General features: G+C 39.5%; 1 protein-coding gene across 1 annotated transcript in view; it reads left to right on the forward strand.

Annotated features, from left to right (window-relative positions):
• Positions 1-17,629, forward strand: part of LOC306823381 (neuroendocrine convertase 1-like) — a 149,668-nt gene that overhangs the window by 4,505 nt on the left and 127,534 nt on the right. Inside the window, exons 2-3 of the mRNA XM_079342864.1 lie at positions 832-960; positions 16,228-16,320. Coding sequence (XP_079198990.1) covers positions 832-960; positions 16,228-16,320 — 222 coding nt within the window. The remainder of the gene's footprint in view (positions 1-831; positions 961-16,227; positions 16,321-17,629) is intronic.

The raw sequence follows: 17,629 nt of genomic DNA on the forward strand, positions 1-17,629 counted from the left end.
TGGCTGTGGGCAAATTGTTTCACAATTGCGAGTGTTCAATACTTTGCGCTGTGATGCTGAATGCCACACTATCAATTAATTTGTGTGATGAGATGATATTTGGAATATTATGGAAATAATAAAATCTGTAGGTGTATATTTTTTAGATAGAAATATTTACAAAGTAATTTTTTAGGCTTCATAGGAGACTAATGAAGACAACAAATCTTCGAGGATATTAGATCTACGCGTCTGTTTTTAAAAGGGAAACAATGGCTGTAATGAAGATTTGCTTTACTTTGATAATAATGGTTGTTTCACTCCTTTCAAGCCAAACATTGACTGGTTCCTTTTTTTTTTTGCAAACAAGTGAATTTGAAGCTTGTTATCATCTTATAGATTTATAAACTAATGTGTTTATTTTTTGGCTGTTGGTTGGACTAAACAAGCTGTGGGAAATACGTCAAGTTAGATGAATTTTCTCTATTTCTGACCTGAGGTGGAAAAAAAACAATCAGGAATGGACTATGTTATGAGGGAAATAATCTGAAGATTAATCACAAGAAGTCATCAGCAGTTGCAGCCCTACAGACATGCTTTTCCTCTTTGTGTGATGGATAACGGCATCAGTGTTGAGGAAGGCTTTCAGTACAGCATCAACTTCTTTTTACTTATTTGAAACTTACTGAAGCGACATATTTCAAAAGGGCAAAGTGGGCCAACGTACAAAATAAACATTGATACTTGAACATCAGTTTTTCATTACTTTGTGTAAGCAGTTTCTCCATGGTTCTGCCCCTTAAAGGCTCCATGTTCAGAGCAGCTGTGCTGGTGTTCGGCTGTCTCCTGCAGAGGACACTAGTGACCACAGAGGGGCATCGTGGGACCAACGGCCATGTCTTCTACGCTGTGCAAATGGATGGAGGCATCAGAGCAGCCAGAGCGCTGGCCAAGGAGCATGGACTGGACTTCATACAACAGGTTGGTGCATGTTTAACATCCCTGTTGACATCCACCTATGGGCCTGCAATTTATATTTTGGAACTCAGGTTTCTGAGGCTCTTTGTTTTTAAAAACTGTCAAAGTGCAGATTTCTGCATTCTGTTTTATGGCTGACATTCATCAAATTACAGGAATGTTTATAATTTATATTAAATCAAAGACACATAGAATAGGTGATCCACAGAGTGTGATCCAGACACACAAATACATACATATGAGAAGACACAACTTGCACCTTGAAATTCACACAAATACACACATTTTAATTTATCCAACTTCATTTTACACCTGTGAGAAATCCTGTGTGTTGACCAATTGAATGTTTTCGAACATGACTGGGTGTTTATTACCTGAGTCTTTATCTGCCATACTAAAGCCTCACTTAGTTTGGTGACTATTTATCCACATCGATACGTTAAAGGTTACTCTGTTTGTTCAGTCTGAAAGTGTGAGCCCCCTTAAAAAATGCAATAAGAGTGGGCTCAGAGTGGGTCTTGGTTAGTTGTAGTGCAGTGTTAGCAGATCCGAGTTCACTGAGGAATTCTGAAAGATCTTTTGTTGTTTCACTTCCACTTTTTTATATAACCAAACCAATCAATCAGATCAAATATAATTCTAATCATGAAAGTGTAATCAACTTTACTGATGGTAAAGCGCCTGGAATAAGACAGATTAAAGTACATGGCTGTAGACAGAGTGGCCTTAATAAAAAAGGCCTAAATAAGCATATGGATAATTTCATTTAAAGAATAAAAGCTGAATATTCAATATCTTTGATTGTTAGAGATAGTATTTTTCTCATAAGAAAAGTATCTCCACTGTCACCATTTCAGGTTTAAACTTTATTAATTAAAAACAAATAGTGTTTTAGCTGCTTATGAAATAGACTGACATCAATGTTAATCCTACAAAAGCAAACCAGACCATCAGAAAGAAGATCCATTTCTGTTTAGTGATTTCTAATCCCTGCAATCACTAAATCCATTACCACTGAAGTCCCAGCAAAGGTGAAGAGGCCAAAGAGGATGTTGACTGTGGATGATTAGAAGAGAAAAGAAAAGTTACTGACCAAGAGGCCATTCAAGAGTAAATGTGTAACTCGATTGAATTATTATCAATGGAGGAAACCGTATCAGGAAACCGAAGGGAGAAACAGTTTTAAATAAACCGTCCAATTGTTAAAAAATAAAGGTTAATTACACCTTTTCTATAGTGGCAACCGCACATTCCACCATTGGTTTTGGTCATAGAGAAGACACACATTTTCAATGTTGAAATGCATCGATAAGCAGTACTTGTGGTGTAAGTGTGTTTGTGTTTTGACCTTAGTGATAAGAGTTAAGGGGAATGTTCACTGTCTTGGTGGGAGGTTGTGTGCAGTGTTGGCTCAGGGGGAAGGGGGACGCAAGCTCATTTCAACCTTGGCCTTGCCGCCTCTGCTGCTGCTGCTGCTGCCTGGCTCATGAATAAAACATCTCTTTGACCTTTATCAGGAGTGTATTGGACAGTCCACACCCCGTCTCTCTTTCTGCCTGTCTCTCTCATTGTCCCTCATGCATGCACACAATATCATCTCCCTCTCCCAGCATTGTTTTCTGCTTTTTATAAAGTGACTGTCCCAGAATGCATTGACCACAGGGAGTGACCGACAGAAAAGCAAATATATTTACAATCTCTATCGAGAGAAACGTAAAGAAGGCTACAGATTGGAGTACACAGTAATATTAACATTACGTTTATTGAAATATTGCGTCAAACATTCATGAATCATTCATTTAATTCTGTGATCTAATTCAGAAGTAGTATGATGTCAGGTAGTAAGTGTGTATAAAAAGGTCTTCCAAACTAATGTCGTCATAATGTCCGAGAAGTGTCGTAGACAAACCCCACTTTTATAATCCCCTCAGGTCCAATCTGCTGACTGGCTTCTCTCACCTGTCTTGTCGCCAGAGGCTGACGCTAAATGTCACTGACACTAAATCGCCTTTGTTAAGTCAAACCTTTGCAAATGATATCAAGAAGAAGCCGAGTTTGCTCTTATATATGTGTGTGTGATTTTTTTTAAAACATTGAAGTGAAAGGAATAACCTGACAAGCCCAACGCTAGTTTAGAGGAGGATTGTGATGTCTGCTGGCATTCCTGCGGTAATGCCGCATGAGTGGAATGGGAATCAAATGTCTCCATGCTGGCGCTCAACATATTGTTGCTCTCTTTGATTTAGTGTTCAGGATCCAAGAAAATGTCATTACATCTCCCCATTGTGCAGCCTTGACATATCTATTTTGTAACAGTAAAATACAAAAGACAAAATAAAGCAGAATAGCATGTCTTCATACAGATTCGGTGTGATGCATTGCAGTCACTTTTTTTTTTTTTTGCAGGGATGTCTTTAGCAAACACACTGAATCTTTTCCTGTCAGTCCTTTACAATTGGAAAATCTGCCAAAAACAAAGAGTGCATCAATCCTCATTTGTCTTTAACTTTCCTTACACTGGCCTATTTTTAAGTTTCTAAAAGATGGCGTTTGTTTTTTCAATCAACATTCCTTTGAATTAGAGTGTTAGTCAGTTTACCCCGATAAGATCAGGAGCAGTTATGTGTGGACAATTTCAATGAAGAGACAGAGATCAAATGCAGCTCTAGGTAGTAAATTCCCCGCTGAGTGCTGATGTTGACTCATACAATGGTAACTCTAATTTCCAACTCGGACAGTTGGTGGAATGAAACCACTGCAAACCAGAGAGAACGAGATGCTCTGACTCGGCAGGTGCTGGCAGCCATTAAAGGTGCAGAGTTTCACACACACTGACGAGGGAAAAGGAACCTCATCCCTCTCATGAATAAATAACTCTCTGTTTCACTTACACAGTCACAGAACAACACAGGGATTTGATAATACACTGATAGAAATTAATCTCAGCTGCTCACTAAGAATACGGCAGACCTTGTTTTTAGTTATATCACATGATATTGCATTGTGTACAGGTATTATTTCTTGCTTACTTTTGAGTTTGCAAATCCGATTAGAGGCAGATTAGGTCTATGTGTTGCATTGTTTTTATTTTAGCTGAGATCACTGCTTTAAGAATTAAGTGTTGTGTGTGTGCGCGTGCGTGCTTGTGTGTGTATGTGTGCTGAACTCTGACACCAGGAAGTCCCTGGTCTCCAACCAATGGTGAAAGGCCTCCTAGATTCCTCTTCTCTCCAGTGAGGTGGAATACTGTTGGCAGATTACCATATCATTAGCATATCATTAGCATAACATTACTACGGCACAGCTTGGCTCGCTGTCTGTGGACGTGCTATCAGCTCATCGAGAGATTCAATCCCCAATCCGCTCCATGCATCGCCCCCTCCCCTCCCCTCCCCTCCCCTCCCCTCCCTTCTCCTCCTGCCTCTGTACATGGGAGCTGTGTTTTCCATCTGACTAAAGCAGATGTAATTGAGGTAGAGCACTGGATTTACTGGCTAAATGAAATCACACCAACGCTTCATGATCATCCGGGGCCGCTGTCGTACACATTCAGAGAGTTTCTCACTGAAACCTCATTGCACTGCTCCCAATTCAGAATATCTAATATCCTCTCAGAAATCGCCTCAGTCAGATGCTAAGCTATGTCAAGCCTTACTCTGACTGGATTACTCAGGCTGTTATGTTATGACCAGGTGTGTGTGGGTGTATGTGTGTGTATCTGGCAAAAGGAAAAAGTCAAATGTGCCACCATCCTTTCCCTTTTTCTGTACCAAAGGGCGCGAAAAGGGACACCAATCCTCTAATGGTTGCAGCAAAGGGCCCATTCCATTAGTCAGGGGGCCCAGAGTTCACCTCTGTGCCTCGGCAAGAGGAAGGCAGAGGGAGTGAAATAGAGGCAGGTGTTGGCCAGGGGCAACACAGAGGGCAACGCTGCACCAGCTGCATGCTGGGAAATGCAGCTCTTTTTTCCCCCCCTATTTCCCATCTCCACTCTTTCTCTGCCAATTTCTCTTTCCTCGTGCAAGTACAGATGCATACACCTTGCTCATATAGCATTCAGAGCACACACACGCACACACACACACACACACACACACACACACACACACACACACTGACTTCCTCTCATTCCCTTTTGTCCCCAATTTTAATTCATTCCAGTAAGCTTTTCTCCATTTTCCTTATCTCTTTCTTTCTCACTCTCTCACTCGCACACTCATTCACTCACGCCTATCTCCATCTCTTTCATTTTCGCTCTCTCTCTTTGCTTACAACCCCTCCTCCCCTCACCCCACCCTCCCTCATGCCTCACTCTCATTTGTAGATGGAGAGAGGACTTGAGTGAGGAATGTGTGGAGAAGATGTGGTTTCCCTCCCAGGTGGGAAACTCTAGTGGGGTGCGGAAAGCGGCGAAGAAGAAGAAGAAGAAGAAGAAGAAGTGGAAGATGAGGAAGAAAGGGGCGAGGAAGAGGGGAGAAGGAGGAGAGCTGAAATGATGCTTCCACTCCCTCTCCTTCTCCTCCTCTTCCTCTCTGTGTAGAGATGATGTATGGCTGCAAAGGCCACATGTTGGCCGTGTGATGGATTAAAGCACTTTGTAGGAAAATTACTGAAAGCGCCTCAGCACACCCAAGTCTAGTCCTTAATAAAACTCTCTTCAATTTTGAAATGGAGAGAGAGAGAGAGAGAGAGAGAGAGAGAGAGAGAGAGAGAGAGAGAGAGAGAGAGAGAGAGAGAGAGAGAGAGAGAGAGAGAGAGAGAGAGAGAGAGAGAGAGAGAGAGAGAGAGAGAGAGAGAGGGTTTGTAAGAACAGGGAAGGTGGTGGAAGGAAAGAAAACTGCTCTTATGTGAGAGTAGATGTTTAGAATGGTTCTAAAACACAAGAAAAACATAAAAAACATAAAACATTAAAACAAAACAAGTGTAGCAGGTCTAACCCAATTTAGATAATATTCAACTAATTCCCACATAATCTAATAACATCACAGTCAAACGTTAACAGTACAATGTTTCAGTGCCTGAATTTATTAATAACCTATATACTGTATGTAATATTACCCGCTCAGTAGACGTGGATGAATCCCACTTCATGTTATGTTATTAAAAATGTCTCTCGAGCTCACATAATTAGTCTGGTATTAAGTCGAGAGAGAATTATTTGTAATAATCAATAAAACATTTCAATTATCAGTGGAGCAGAAGGGGCTGAACTTCGGTTCCAGGATCTGCTTCAGTTTTGTTAAGGTAAAAAAAAAAAAAGGTTTTGACTGTGAAGAGTAACAAAAATACATTCTATGTCACCCTCCACATTCTTAGATATCTCATTGACTAAATTATGATTCTGTCCATGTAATTATTATAACTGCCATGATAAGTGTCAGAGTAATAAACATGTGAATACATGCAGGTTTCCCTTGTGAACTGTTTTCTATGTAACAACCTTGGTCTTGTTTTTCTTTATATCTGGCTTTTTGAACTGTTTGAATGTCTGACTTTTGTAGAAGATTTTTTTCATTTCTACTCAACATTTATTGTCTGTAAGTGTCTGGCTTCACTTTCTCCTTTTATTTTGTTGTTTCACTTTGGCTTCCTAAAGGGTTCTCATGCCTTCTTAAAGGGAAGAACAACATAAGTAATGTTTAAAAAAACCCCAATGCATATCACATTTTAGAAAGTCAGTCTATTTTTTTCATCAGCATTCATTTGTTTGTCTTATGTTGTGTTGGCACCCAAGTGAAAAACAGAAAAATGAGCTTTAGTAACACTATAGGAATAAGAATATGCTGCATAGATATTTCAAGAGGTCTTGCACCCACTTATGTCTGTTCAAATGTTTTTTTTCAGTGTGTAAAGCAGACATGTTCCCATCATCAGGTATTTTTGGTGATGTAGGAGTTAAAAAAAATAGAACAAATGACGCAGCAGGATGTATTCTCACCGTAGCCTGGTCCTAATACTAATAATTTGAGAGTTTTTTAAAAAGCAAGTACACCAGTACTTGAGTACTTTTACTTAAGTTATAATTTGACTAAGCAACTTTCCCTTGTGGAGTAATATTTGAGCAGGAGCACCTACACTTTCCCCACCACTGCTCTTGTTTTATTTATGCAAAATCATGTGTCTTACCTTGTTTGCCTCCTTCTGACAATTAGACATTAATAGCCCAAGTAATCTGTACACTAAATAATTCAACAATCTTCAACTAATTACCTTCATCTTCAGTAGATCTCGCTTTTTTTTTTTTTGCACTAGGATGGACTATGAGCTCCCTTATTCCTCCCTCGCAGCTACTGCATTTCCTGCCAATACTATAACCAACAAGGCTTAACCACTCAACCCTTTTAGCCCTTAGCATCTCCCTCCATCACCCATCCCTCCTCTGATCTCTGCTTTCTGCCCAACATTTGGGGCTGTGGAGACCGTAGCCCCTGTGGGGCTGTTAGTATACACACCAGCTGCTGTTTCTCCATAGGGTGGTCTGCCTCTCGTTGCTCTCACACACTGCTTCAGTGACTCTTGATGTCTGTGTTTGTTTGTGTTTATCCTTCATGCATTCCCCCTTCCATCCCTCCCTTCATCTCTCCTCCACTTTCCTCTTTCTGTTTGTCTGTAGGAGTCCAGCAGCAGCAGCATGTATCCTGTGTATTTCTCCGCACTGACAGAAACGACAAGTCCAACTCAATAGCTGTCATACAAACAATGATTTTCTGTGATTATTTCTATTTAAAGGCTACTATGGACTGGCTTAAATATTTTTGGACCAAGGTTGGCAAGAGCCCCACAACTGTTTAGATTTGTTCTCGTCTTGGACATTGAGTTTTTACAAATTTCACACAAAGCTTGTTGTTTTCTCTCACACAAACACAAATCTGTGTAACCACACAAATGTGTCTCTTTAAATGAGCAGCCCAAAGCACAGACATGTCCAATTAAGGTAAACTCCAGAGCAGTGAAGTTGTTAAATATGAAATGAACACTAAGCACTTACGTATACCTAAACAAATATATGAGCTGCAGATTTGCTTCACAAAGTGATCCATCTGTGTGCACCAATCACTTCAAACAGGTCACATTTTGTATCAGTTAATGTTAAGGTAAATACAAGCAAATGGGATTCATTTCAGGCTTCAGAAAAGGATTCCTGTCTCCTGCGAGTCTAGCTTATAGGTCGGCCATGTTTGTGCTTCCACTTCTTTGTCCTTTTTTACACATAACTATGCTGGTCTCTTCTTTCTTCAATTTACTTGTTCAAATGGAACCCTTACAAACTTTGCTTTGTTTTTGGCTAAAGCTCGTCCTTTTACGTTGTCGTATTTAACTCTTGAAATGTTTCTCATGATTTCTATTTTTTTTAATTGGGCAGACACAGTAGGATCACTAAAAAAGGTTGCAAGAAATAGTCATTTTTAAACTATGTACTTGTTGTTGTATTTTAATTTTATGTACTTATATTTTATTTTTTTATTCCACCATTGAAGTAATAGAAACACATTTTAGTAAATATGTTACACTAGAAGTATCCACTCTTATACACACAAACTTGTAAGGTAGAATCGGGCAGTTTTTCATTCCCAAAGGTTTTTTTTTGTTTTGTTTAAATATTAAAGAGGCTACCAACTATTCTCATCACAAAGTTGTGATGTATTTTAAACTCTTTTACCAAACAGACAAAACAAATCTTAACTGTACAATGAGATAACGATTTATAGTTTACAAGTGCTTATGAAGGTGGCAGCCGTCATTGTCGCTCTGTGGAGCTGCAGCACCAGCTTTATAATTTTTCATGTCTTCAAAACAACTTGTGTTTACACCAGAGAAACACAGATATTAGTCCTTGTCAGAAATTCACTTTAGTGGTGTTTGCATATAGACAATTATGGAGAATCTTTCCCCTACAACAGCTGCCAGAATGAAAGCCTACAGTAGCCTGGACATCTTTATGTGTCTTTGATGTGGCTGCAGTGAAGGGCAGAACACTCTTTATTGTCACAGCGTAAATAGATGCTTATTAGCCAAGCTGAACGTTAGTATTAGGACTGCTGGCTTTCATTTTCTGTCAGTGTTCTGGGACAGTAGGGGGGTAAAGGTGAAAATGCTGTGACATTTTGCTAAAGTTAACACAACATTTGGTTAGGAGAAGTTTGTTCTTCAGTTCCCTCACCCAGGCACCGCGGAGCATCTGATAGGAGAAATCCCTCCTGCACATTATCCCATATGCTCTTTTGTAAGTGCATAGGGGATAAGATTGATTTATTGATTGGTAGCATTAATAAATAGGGTTTCTTTCTTGGATTGTCTACTTGTCAGTTGGTCCATCCAATTAAACAAAAAAAGGTAATTGAGTGTCGTCTTAAGGCTGGCTGCAGAAGCACCAGAAGTCACATGTTAACAGCCTGGTATAAAAAATCAATATATTAAAAATATTAAAATCATCTTATAAAGCTACTGTAAATTTACATGTAAAAGTGAGCGTGGCCATTTCTCCACCAAGGAATGGATTTCTTTTCAAAACAAATGTTTGCATTGGATTCAGAATCCTAAAGAACCCCTAGTTTGACCCCTCACAGGCTACCATAAGCAGAGGTTAACATTTTCAAATGTTCACCAATAAGTATATAGTACCAATAAGGTACTGTTCCAGGTACCCCGACTTTGAGCCGCTCTCATGGATTTTGCTACAGGAGTTGGATTTCAATGTTTTTACATGTGTTATGAGACTCCTCTATGAACACGTTTGTGAAGAAATCTATTAGTAAGGAATTTATTTCCAGAATATCTGATAAAATTCCCTTACTAAATCACAAAGTCTAATTTTATTTATTTATCTTTTGCACAGGCTGTACATAAGTTAGATGAAAACAGAACAAAAAGCCACAATGGGATAATTAATGTCCTCTTCTTAATTTGATAAATCTATAATTATTATTTTGGCTTCCAGCTCGCATAATTGCGAGTGATTTTTGGATGGGGTCCAAAAACTTATGGAAGTGAAGTTCTGCAGCTGATCCAAGTCGCAGTCAAGATTGATTTTTTTTTTTCTATTCTTTTTTTCAAACACATTGTTCTGCTGATATTGAATGATACTACCTTCCAGCTGTGTTGGTTTGCTTGTTTGTCATTAACTTTTTTTGGAGAATAGTTTGTTTTTTATTTTTTAACCCAATTAAGTGGAAAATGACCTATTAATAATTAATAAATGAAGCAAATGTTGTTTTAGTGTTTATCATTGGAAATTGTTGTTATTGTTATTGTCCCATGTTTGAATACATGCTAAGAAACTGCTGTTTATGCAGCACATTTTTGAGAGTGATATTTAATGTAAATTAAATAATTGTAAAATTGGACTTTTATGCATTGGGAAGCCATTCAGTTAGAATAGAGGCCTTAACTTTCAATCCACCCAGCAAAAGGATGGAATAGTGGTGTCAACATATTTATCAATATAGGTTTCAATAATCCTTCCTCTGTGGCAGGGCTCTTGTTTTCTTTTGCTCCATCCATCTGTTCTTTGGTCTTTTCTTCATTGGACGAGGTAATTTAAACTTTGAGCTACCATTGGGTGACTCGGTCTTGCTTGAGTCAAATGATTTTTATAAAAACACATTAAGCTAAAGAGGTTGTTTGCAAATACCTTTAGTGAAAGTAAGTTCATATTCACATTAAATCCGAAGTACCCAGGATCACAGGTTCACTGCAGTAAAAGTTTAGAAATGGTAAAAAGCGTTGCAGCACCTTTCTCACAGCAGCAGCACAGTCATGCTAATCTCCTTGTCATCAGTGTGTTGGACTGAGGTCATTCATTGTAGAGATGGAATTAAGCAATTGAGATGTTAAGAGGGCATTTTCAATGGTCCTGTCTTTCAGCTCGTACTTCTGTCTGGCGGCTCAAGATCAAGTGGAATTGCAGTGTTGTCCTCAGTCCTGGAAGAGGGTCATAGGTCAGGGCGCTTTGTCTATGTGCACTGTATCTATGTCTTAGTTTAAATCTCCACGTTATGCTTTTTTTAGTCCATGTTTTACTTGGTTGTCGAGTTTGAAGTCCCAATTTAATGAATTTGTTTGAAGTTCTGCTGCAGCACACACAAAGGAGTCTTTGATTGAGAAAGCCCATCCTTTTTTATGTCTGCAACTTCCATTTCCATCTTAAACAAATGTTTTTACCAACATTTTTCAGATTTTACATTCTTCTTAATGCTGTTACCTAATAGTTGGCAGTGATTCTTCACGTCTAATTAAGAGGCTGGATTTGTTTTTGTTTTTTGGGTTTTTTTTTAATTTTCAGAAATACCTGCATGAAACATTGTTGGTTTGGTGAAGTCGTCTGCCTTCTGAAGGTTGATTATGTTTCAATTAAAGGAGTCATTCATTTACAACAATAATACAGCTTGTCTGGATAAAAATCGTTTTTTACAATTGACAAATCAAACTTTGATTTGATTGATCAACGTGTATCACAGAATTATGAAAAACTACTTCTCCTGTTAGGATCCTTTTTAACGTACACATGGAGAGATGGTCTCACCTTTGCTTACAGTCAGAAGACATACAGTATATGATGTAATTCTGCAATCTCCAAACTTGAGGAAGCGCTCATAATGAAAATGCCAATTTAAAACAAAACACTAATATTTTGCTAAATGTTGCTAAGTACTGTGATCGTGGCGGATCAATGTTGGGTTTTGTAAATAATATAATATAGTTATGAAGTCACTTGAGATAACACTTGTGATAAATTGGCATCATAAAAATTAAAATTGACAATCAACAGATCTATGATCAATTGATTGTTTGTGTAATACAAGTCTTCACTTTTATTTTGTTCCATGTATTATGATTTAGATGGTTTAGATTCATTTTACATCTAGAAATTAAAATGTGTTGGTCTTAATCAATAATGTTGTTTTTAAGATCCTATACATGGGAGCAAATAATGAACACACTGAATCCCCATCTCAGCAAGAAGACTTTCATAAGGAGTCATTAAAAGTAAACAACTTAAAACAAAACATCAAGAACCATTACAAGTGCTTTTTATTCCTTTATTTTTACATTTGTTGTTACATGTAAAATATACATGTACACTTTCTGTACAATGGCACAATACAACATCAACCTATCTTTATTTAATGTACACATTGGTCATTACCACAATGCAGGATTAAATTTCTGTTGTTTATGCTGTTTTTGAATCCACTCAGTGACCCTCTGACTCCAGCCAGCCAGGACCTCCCAACTCACTTCAAGCCTACTTAGTTTATAGTGCAGAGTAATGATTGAGGCATACAGTATCTATCTGTGTGTGTGTTTGAACACTCCCATGATTAGTGTTCTCAGTGACTGGCTGGCTGATGGGGTTGATTTGTCCGACAGTGCTGTGTGTCAGGCAGGCTCAGCGTCCGCATTGGAGAACATGAGTGAAGGAGCAGATAATTGATAGTGACAAGGCGCTCCCAGCCTTAATTGCTGCTGGAGAATTAGATTACCTTTTCAAAGTGCCTTCATTAGCAGAGGGAGAGCCATACCAATGGTCCCCTGATTGGCCTCATATTGTTTTGTTGTGAACCTGCTCTGGCAGGACACAAGCGTGTGTTTTTGTGGGAATGTTTTGACGGTGTGTGTGTCCCTGTGTTTGTTTTGATTGAATTGAAGTTGCTTACTAATTTATGTACAGTTAACTGTGTGTCCAAGTGTGTATGTTGTGCAGCTACATTGTCAATAAGGTCAAGTTACAAGTTTGGCAACCAACATTTTCAAAGAACTATTTTAACAATTTTAATGTCCCCCAAAACATCACATACAAGAAGCAAACAAAAATAAAACAAACAAAAAAAGAATTCATAAAGGAATATATCTCCCCTTTAAACCAAAAATATTCTCATAAGTAAAATAGAAAGCTGCCATCTCAAAAGACAAGGATCCACATGGTGCTGCTATAGATTCGGTCATTGTCTTGCAACTGGACTTGCCGCCATCACTGCATGTAATGATTCTTTTAACTTGAGCACTGAAGCACTTTTAACAGCTTTGTCATCTTTCTTATCTTTCAAATATTCTGCCAAAAAGAGGCTTCAATCGTACATAATCATAAAACTAATACTTAAAGCTGGCATGTACCCATGTCTTGAAGAAAAGGGTCAAACTGAACTTGACAGGTACTGCCAAATTTTAAAAAAAATGGACACATACTGAGACCTCAAGCTATGATTTTACTGTAATTCATCCATTATTGGCCATTAGCTTGACAGTCCACTTATGACACAGTGGGAACATGGGTAGAGACTGACAGAGAAAAATAAGAGAAAACTCTGTTAAAATTTTAAAAATGATACTCAATCTCCATTCATGGGGATCTTGATTCTCGGCCTAACTACTTTTACAAGAACCCTGTCAGCCTGTACTGGATACAATAAACATTTTGGGACAGGTATTTCATTGTGAATTAAAAGGCCGGAACTTCCCACTGGTGGAAGCCTTTGATGACTTGTGAACATACTGTAAGTGAGAGATCACCCTGTATACTGTACTATGAACCACAGGATCAGCACCATGGAGAGCACCACAGGACACACTGTTTCAACAGTGTGGTTCCAAAAGTAAAAATCCCATTTGCTTTCAAATGTTGCTGGGATGTTTAGTTTAATGACTCTGAAAAAAAAGTTGTACGCACAGTATTGTACCTTTTCCTTTTTTAATCCTATTTTTGCACTAAATCAAATGTGTCATGGTCAAGAGTATTGGAGTAGCTGATTGTCTTGGTTCTACGCTTCAATCTCTTGATATAAGACTTTTTGACATTGGAGGATTTGAATCAGGAATTTTACTTCAAGAACCAGAACTGCCAAAATAGCAGGCAGTCACTGTTGAGTTCTATATTTTCTGATTCATTCAATGAGAGACAGACACACGTTCTGAGCAAAGACATGCTGTGAAGTAACAATTGCCCTTTTTAAATTTCAGCTCTGCAAAATAAATTATTTACAACCGCATGGTAGTGACTTGGAAGCAGAAATCTTGGAGACGGTACACACTGTAATGATAGATACACTTATCGGTTAATGGTAAAATAATGTATTGATGGTTGAAACCAACTGTTTCTCTCATATCTGTTTTATCTTTTATACTTGTTCCATTTCGTGTGCAGTCTGTACGTCTACAATTTCATTTTATAATCTCATCATTACTGACATTTCAGATGAGGTCAGGTATCACTCATGATGTGACTGATCAACACGATGTACAGTTTCTTTGCAGTGTGATGAAATGTTCCGTCTCTCCTCGCTGTAGGATTGTCAGACTTCGGACAAAAATGGATTCAAAGAAGTTTTGTGGGGGCGCTGATGCTGGTGGTGCAATGGCAGCACGTGTCCCCGTGTACCGAGGCAATATTCCTCACGCGGCCGGCCCGGGTTCACGTCTGGCCTATGGCTCCTTTCCTGCATGTCGATCCCCACTCTCTCTCTCTCTGATTTCCACTTCTGTCCACTGTCCTTCCTCTATAATAAAGGCCCAAAATAAATAAGTTTTGTATGCTAACATTTTTAATATGGACACAGTAAGCATCAGATTGGTTCTCTAAATTAGCTAATAAAAAACAGAGGTAATGTCATCGATAAAAGATGCATCACTTCTTCCCTTTTCTTTAGTCCATCCAGCCTTTTTTTTTCTCCTATTGAGATCAAAGGAAAGTTATTAACAGCTTCCATGCAGCTGTTAATGCCAATACAACAATTAACATCATTCATGCTTAGAAAAAAAGACCCATAATGGATTCTTCAGAGAGCCATCACATTGAGTATGGAAGGATTATGATCCATACAGAGACAACATGAGCATTTTGTTATAAAACTCTTTTCTGTCTCAATCCAGAAATCCATAACCTTTCATAACTCCTTCATCCCCTGTAGCTGTCTCAGCCCCAGTCACCATACCATATACCATTTACATAACTGTCTCCAGTCACTGCGCCATCAACAGTCCCCCCCCCCGATCTTGAAGAACCGACTGGCATCCCTATCCTGTCTCATGCTTCATCCTGGCCCCAGCTAGCCTGCGGCCCCCTGCTGAGTTAAATGGAGTGTGCTGGCGTCAGGGGAGCTGTGTGCTCAGTTGAGCTCAGCTCAGCTGGGCTGCCAGCATTACAAACTTACTGTGTGATTATTGTCAGAGTGAGACTCCTCCACCCAGGAGGTCTACACTGATGGGTACTATGTCACTGAGTACAGCCAGCCATGCAGGGTGGAGTGAGAAAGGGACGAAGAAACTGGGGTGAGAAAAGGACTCAGACAAGGAAGAGATATACCGTTGGTGAGGCAGATGGAGAAAAGGACCAGGGATCAAGGGAGGATAGATAGAAATAGATAGACATAGATGTAGGAAGGGGAAGAAGCAGGAGGGCAACGAATCATCAAAGGGAAGAAAAAGCCAAGCATGAGCAATGGAAGACTGATGTATACCTATCTTAGCAGACAAAGACAAGGGAAGACTCACAGGGAGTGATATAAAAAGGAGAGAGCAGAAGAATAATGTGCCGGGAGAAGAAAGAGAGGCAGCAGGGAAATCAGCAGAGGAGAGAGAGAGAGGGGGAAAGATGGGGAGGGTGGATAGAAAAGAAAGGTAAAGAGAGAAATTAGAGAGAAGAATTCCAAGCGCGTGATGTGTGCTGTGATTGTTTTTTTTTCTCTCTCTCTCTCTCTCTCCTTCTCTTACTCTAAACGGTCGGGATGTGGCCTGTATCTGCCGGCAAGAAGGAACTCAATTTGGGACAATTTACTCGGCAGTCTCAGCCCTGATGCACCTCAGGGACAGAGAATAGAGAGAATGAATGTGAAGGAAGATAGAATCAGCAAGCCACACACACACACACACACACACACACAAAACACCCATGTACACGTACACAATGTTCGCCTGGCACACAATTGCTGCCGAGTAGATTTCACTTAGTTAGTTCTAACTCTCCCAGGTGGTCAATACAATGTGAGTTTATAAGGCTTGGAAATGAAAAGCCCAGGATAAGGTTAGATAAACTGTTTCGCAATTTGATTTCAGTCCACCTCTGGCAGAAAAACCCACACAAGACAGGTGGCCAGAGGGGATAGGCTGCTATCATGTTGGTCATATGGGTGATCAAGGTTGAATATGTTATCAATGGTGAAGCATTCTTAAATAGAAGTCAGTAAAAATCCATTGAAATATTGGACACACTTTATGTTTTAAAAGGGAGTGTTTAAAAATATCTATTTCTCCACTATTTGTTTTTTTTGTCAACAGATAGGCTGCCTGGATGGTCTGTACACCCTTAGAGACAGTGGGGGGCGCCATGACAGTTCCACCTTTGAGAATGTCCTCGCAACTGCAGCTGGAGTAAGTATTGTTATTGTTCATGAATATCACTACTGCTAATTGGAACACCTATAATACATGAGGCTTTAGGGAGTGGATGAAGGCACAGGCTCCCTAAAGAAGAGATTCTGATGTTGTTTTTTTGGCCCAAGTCACACTGTCGGTGTAACACAGCGGGAAATGGATTTGTAACTACAGCAAATCAGAGTGTTCAGCTGCTTAGACGTGACTGTTTGATACATTTAACACGGCCACGTCAAGGTGAATTCACACTCTGGAATCGGGACTGATTTAACACAGCATGTATATGCAAATGGAAGTTCATTTGGCTGGTGTTGCTGTTTTAATCAGGGTCTAGTGTTGATTAGCGAGAATGATGAAAAAAGGACAAACAGAGCCATGTTATGAGTAATGGTTGAAAGTTGTTTACCTTGCTTGAGTAGCTCTTGCCTCTTCCACCCTGAATCACTTTGTCCCCCCCCCTCCCTCCCTCCCTCACCTCCTTCAGCGAGCCATTCTGTATCACCCTCGGAGCACACAATGCAGCCTTCTCACCGGGCTTTGGTTGCCAGGGAAACCGTCACCCACGGAGACATCCCATGACAGCCCAGGGTGAGGGGGGGGGGCGATGGGGTGGGGATTGGAGGAAGGGTCGGAGATGCAGCTTTGGCCCTGTCCTTTCTCTAGGGTGCTTCAGACCTCTGGCCCTTCCACAACGCAACTCTGCCTTCAGTGACACAAACAAACAAAAAGCGACAGCACATTTATACACACTGGAAGATAGACATGCATGTACCAAATACACATGCAGGAGCAGGAAAGGGACTGGATAGAAAGAAAAATAGAAATGGAAACCAAACTTTGTGAGACATACAGTGGTTATCTTCTGAATCAATGTGCGTGTGATTAATTGAAGTAATTTATGTGCCATCTCCAGTGACTCCAAGTATGGTGCATGATTTCATTACACTGTAACTTTAATTACTTTTCTACCATCATAACTTTAGGTAAAAATGAGTTTTAAAACCAAAAAAACTTCCCACACTAGGTAATGAGGTTTACATTTAATGGATTGCACAGATGATGTTTTTGGATAATGAAGAGTTGCATCCTGAGACGATTTGTTTCCTTATAGGCAATGTTGCATCCTTGAACGCCTTGCATTGAAGTCTGCGTGTTGGCTACCTTTTTTTTGTGTTCTCACTTTGTACACTGAGGAATTATGTCTCTTTTGCTACTTAAATGAACCCACCTGGAAAACCTTTGGATTTGGGAAGACAACGCATCAGACTAATACTATCGCTTTAACAACTGTTACTCAGGCTCAAAC

Source organism: Symphodus melops (assembly GCF_947650265.1).
Source record: "Symphodus melops genome assembly, chromosome: 5".
Classification (NCBI taxonomy): Eukaryota; Metazoa; Chordata; class Actinopteri; order Labriformes; family Labridae; genus Symphodus; species Symphodus melops.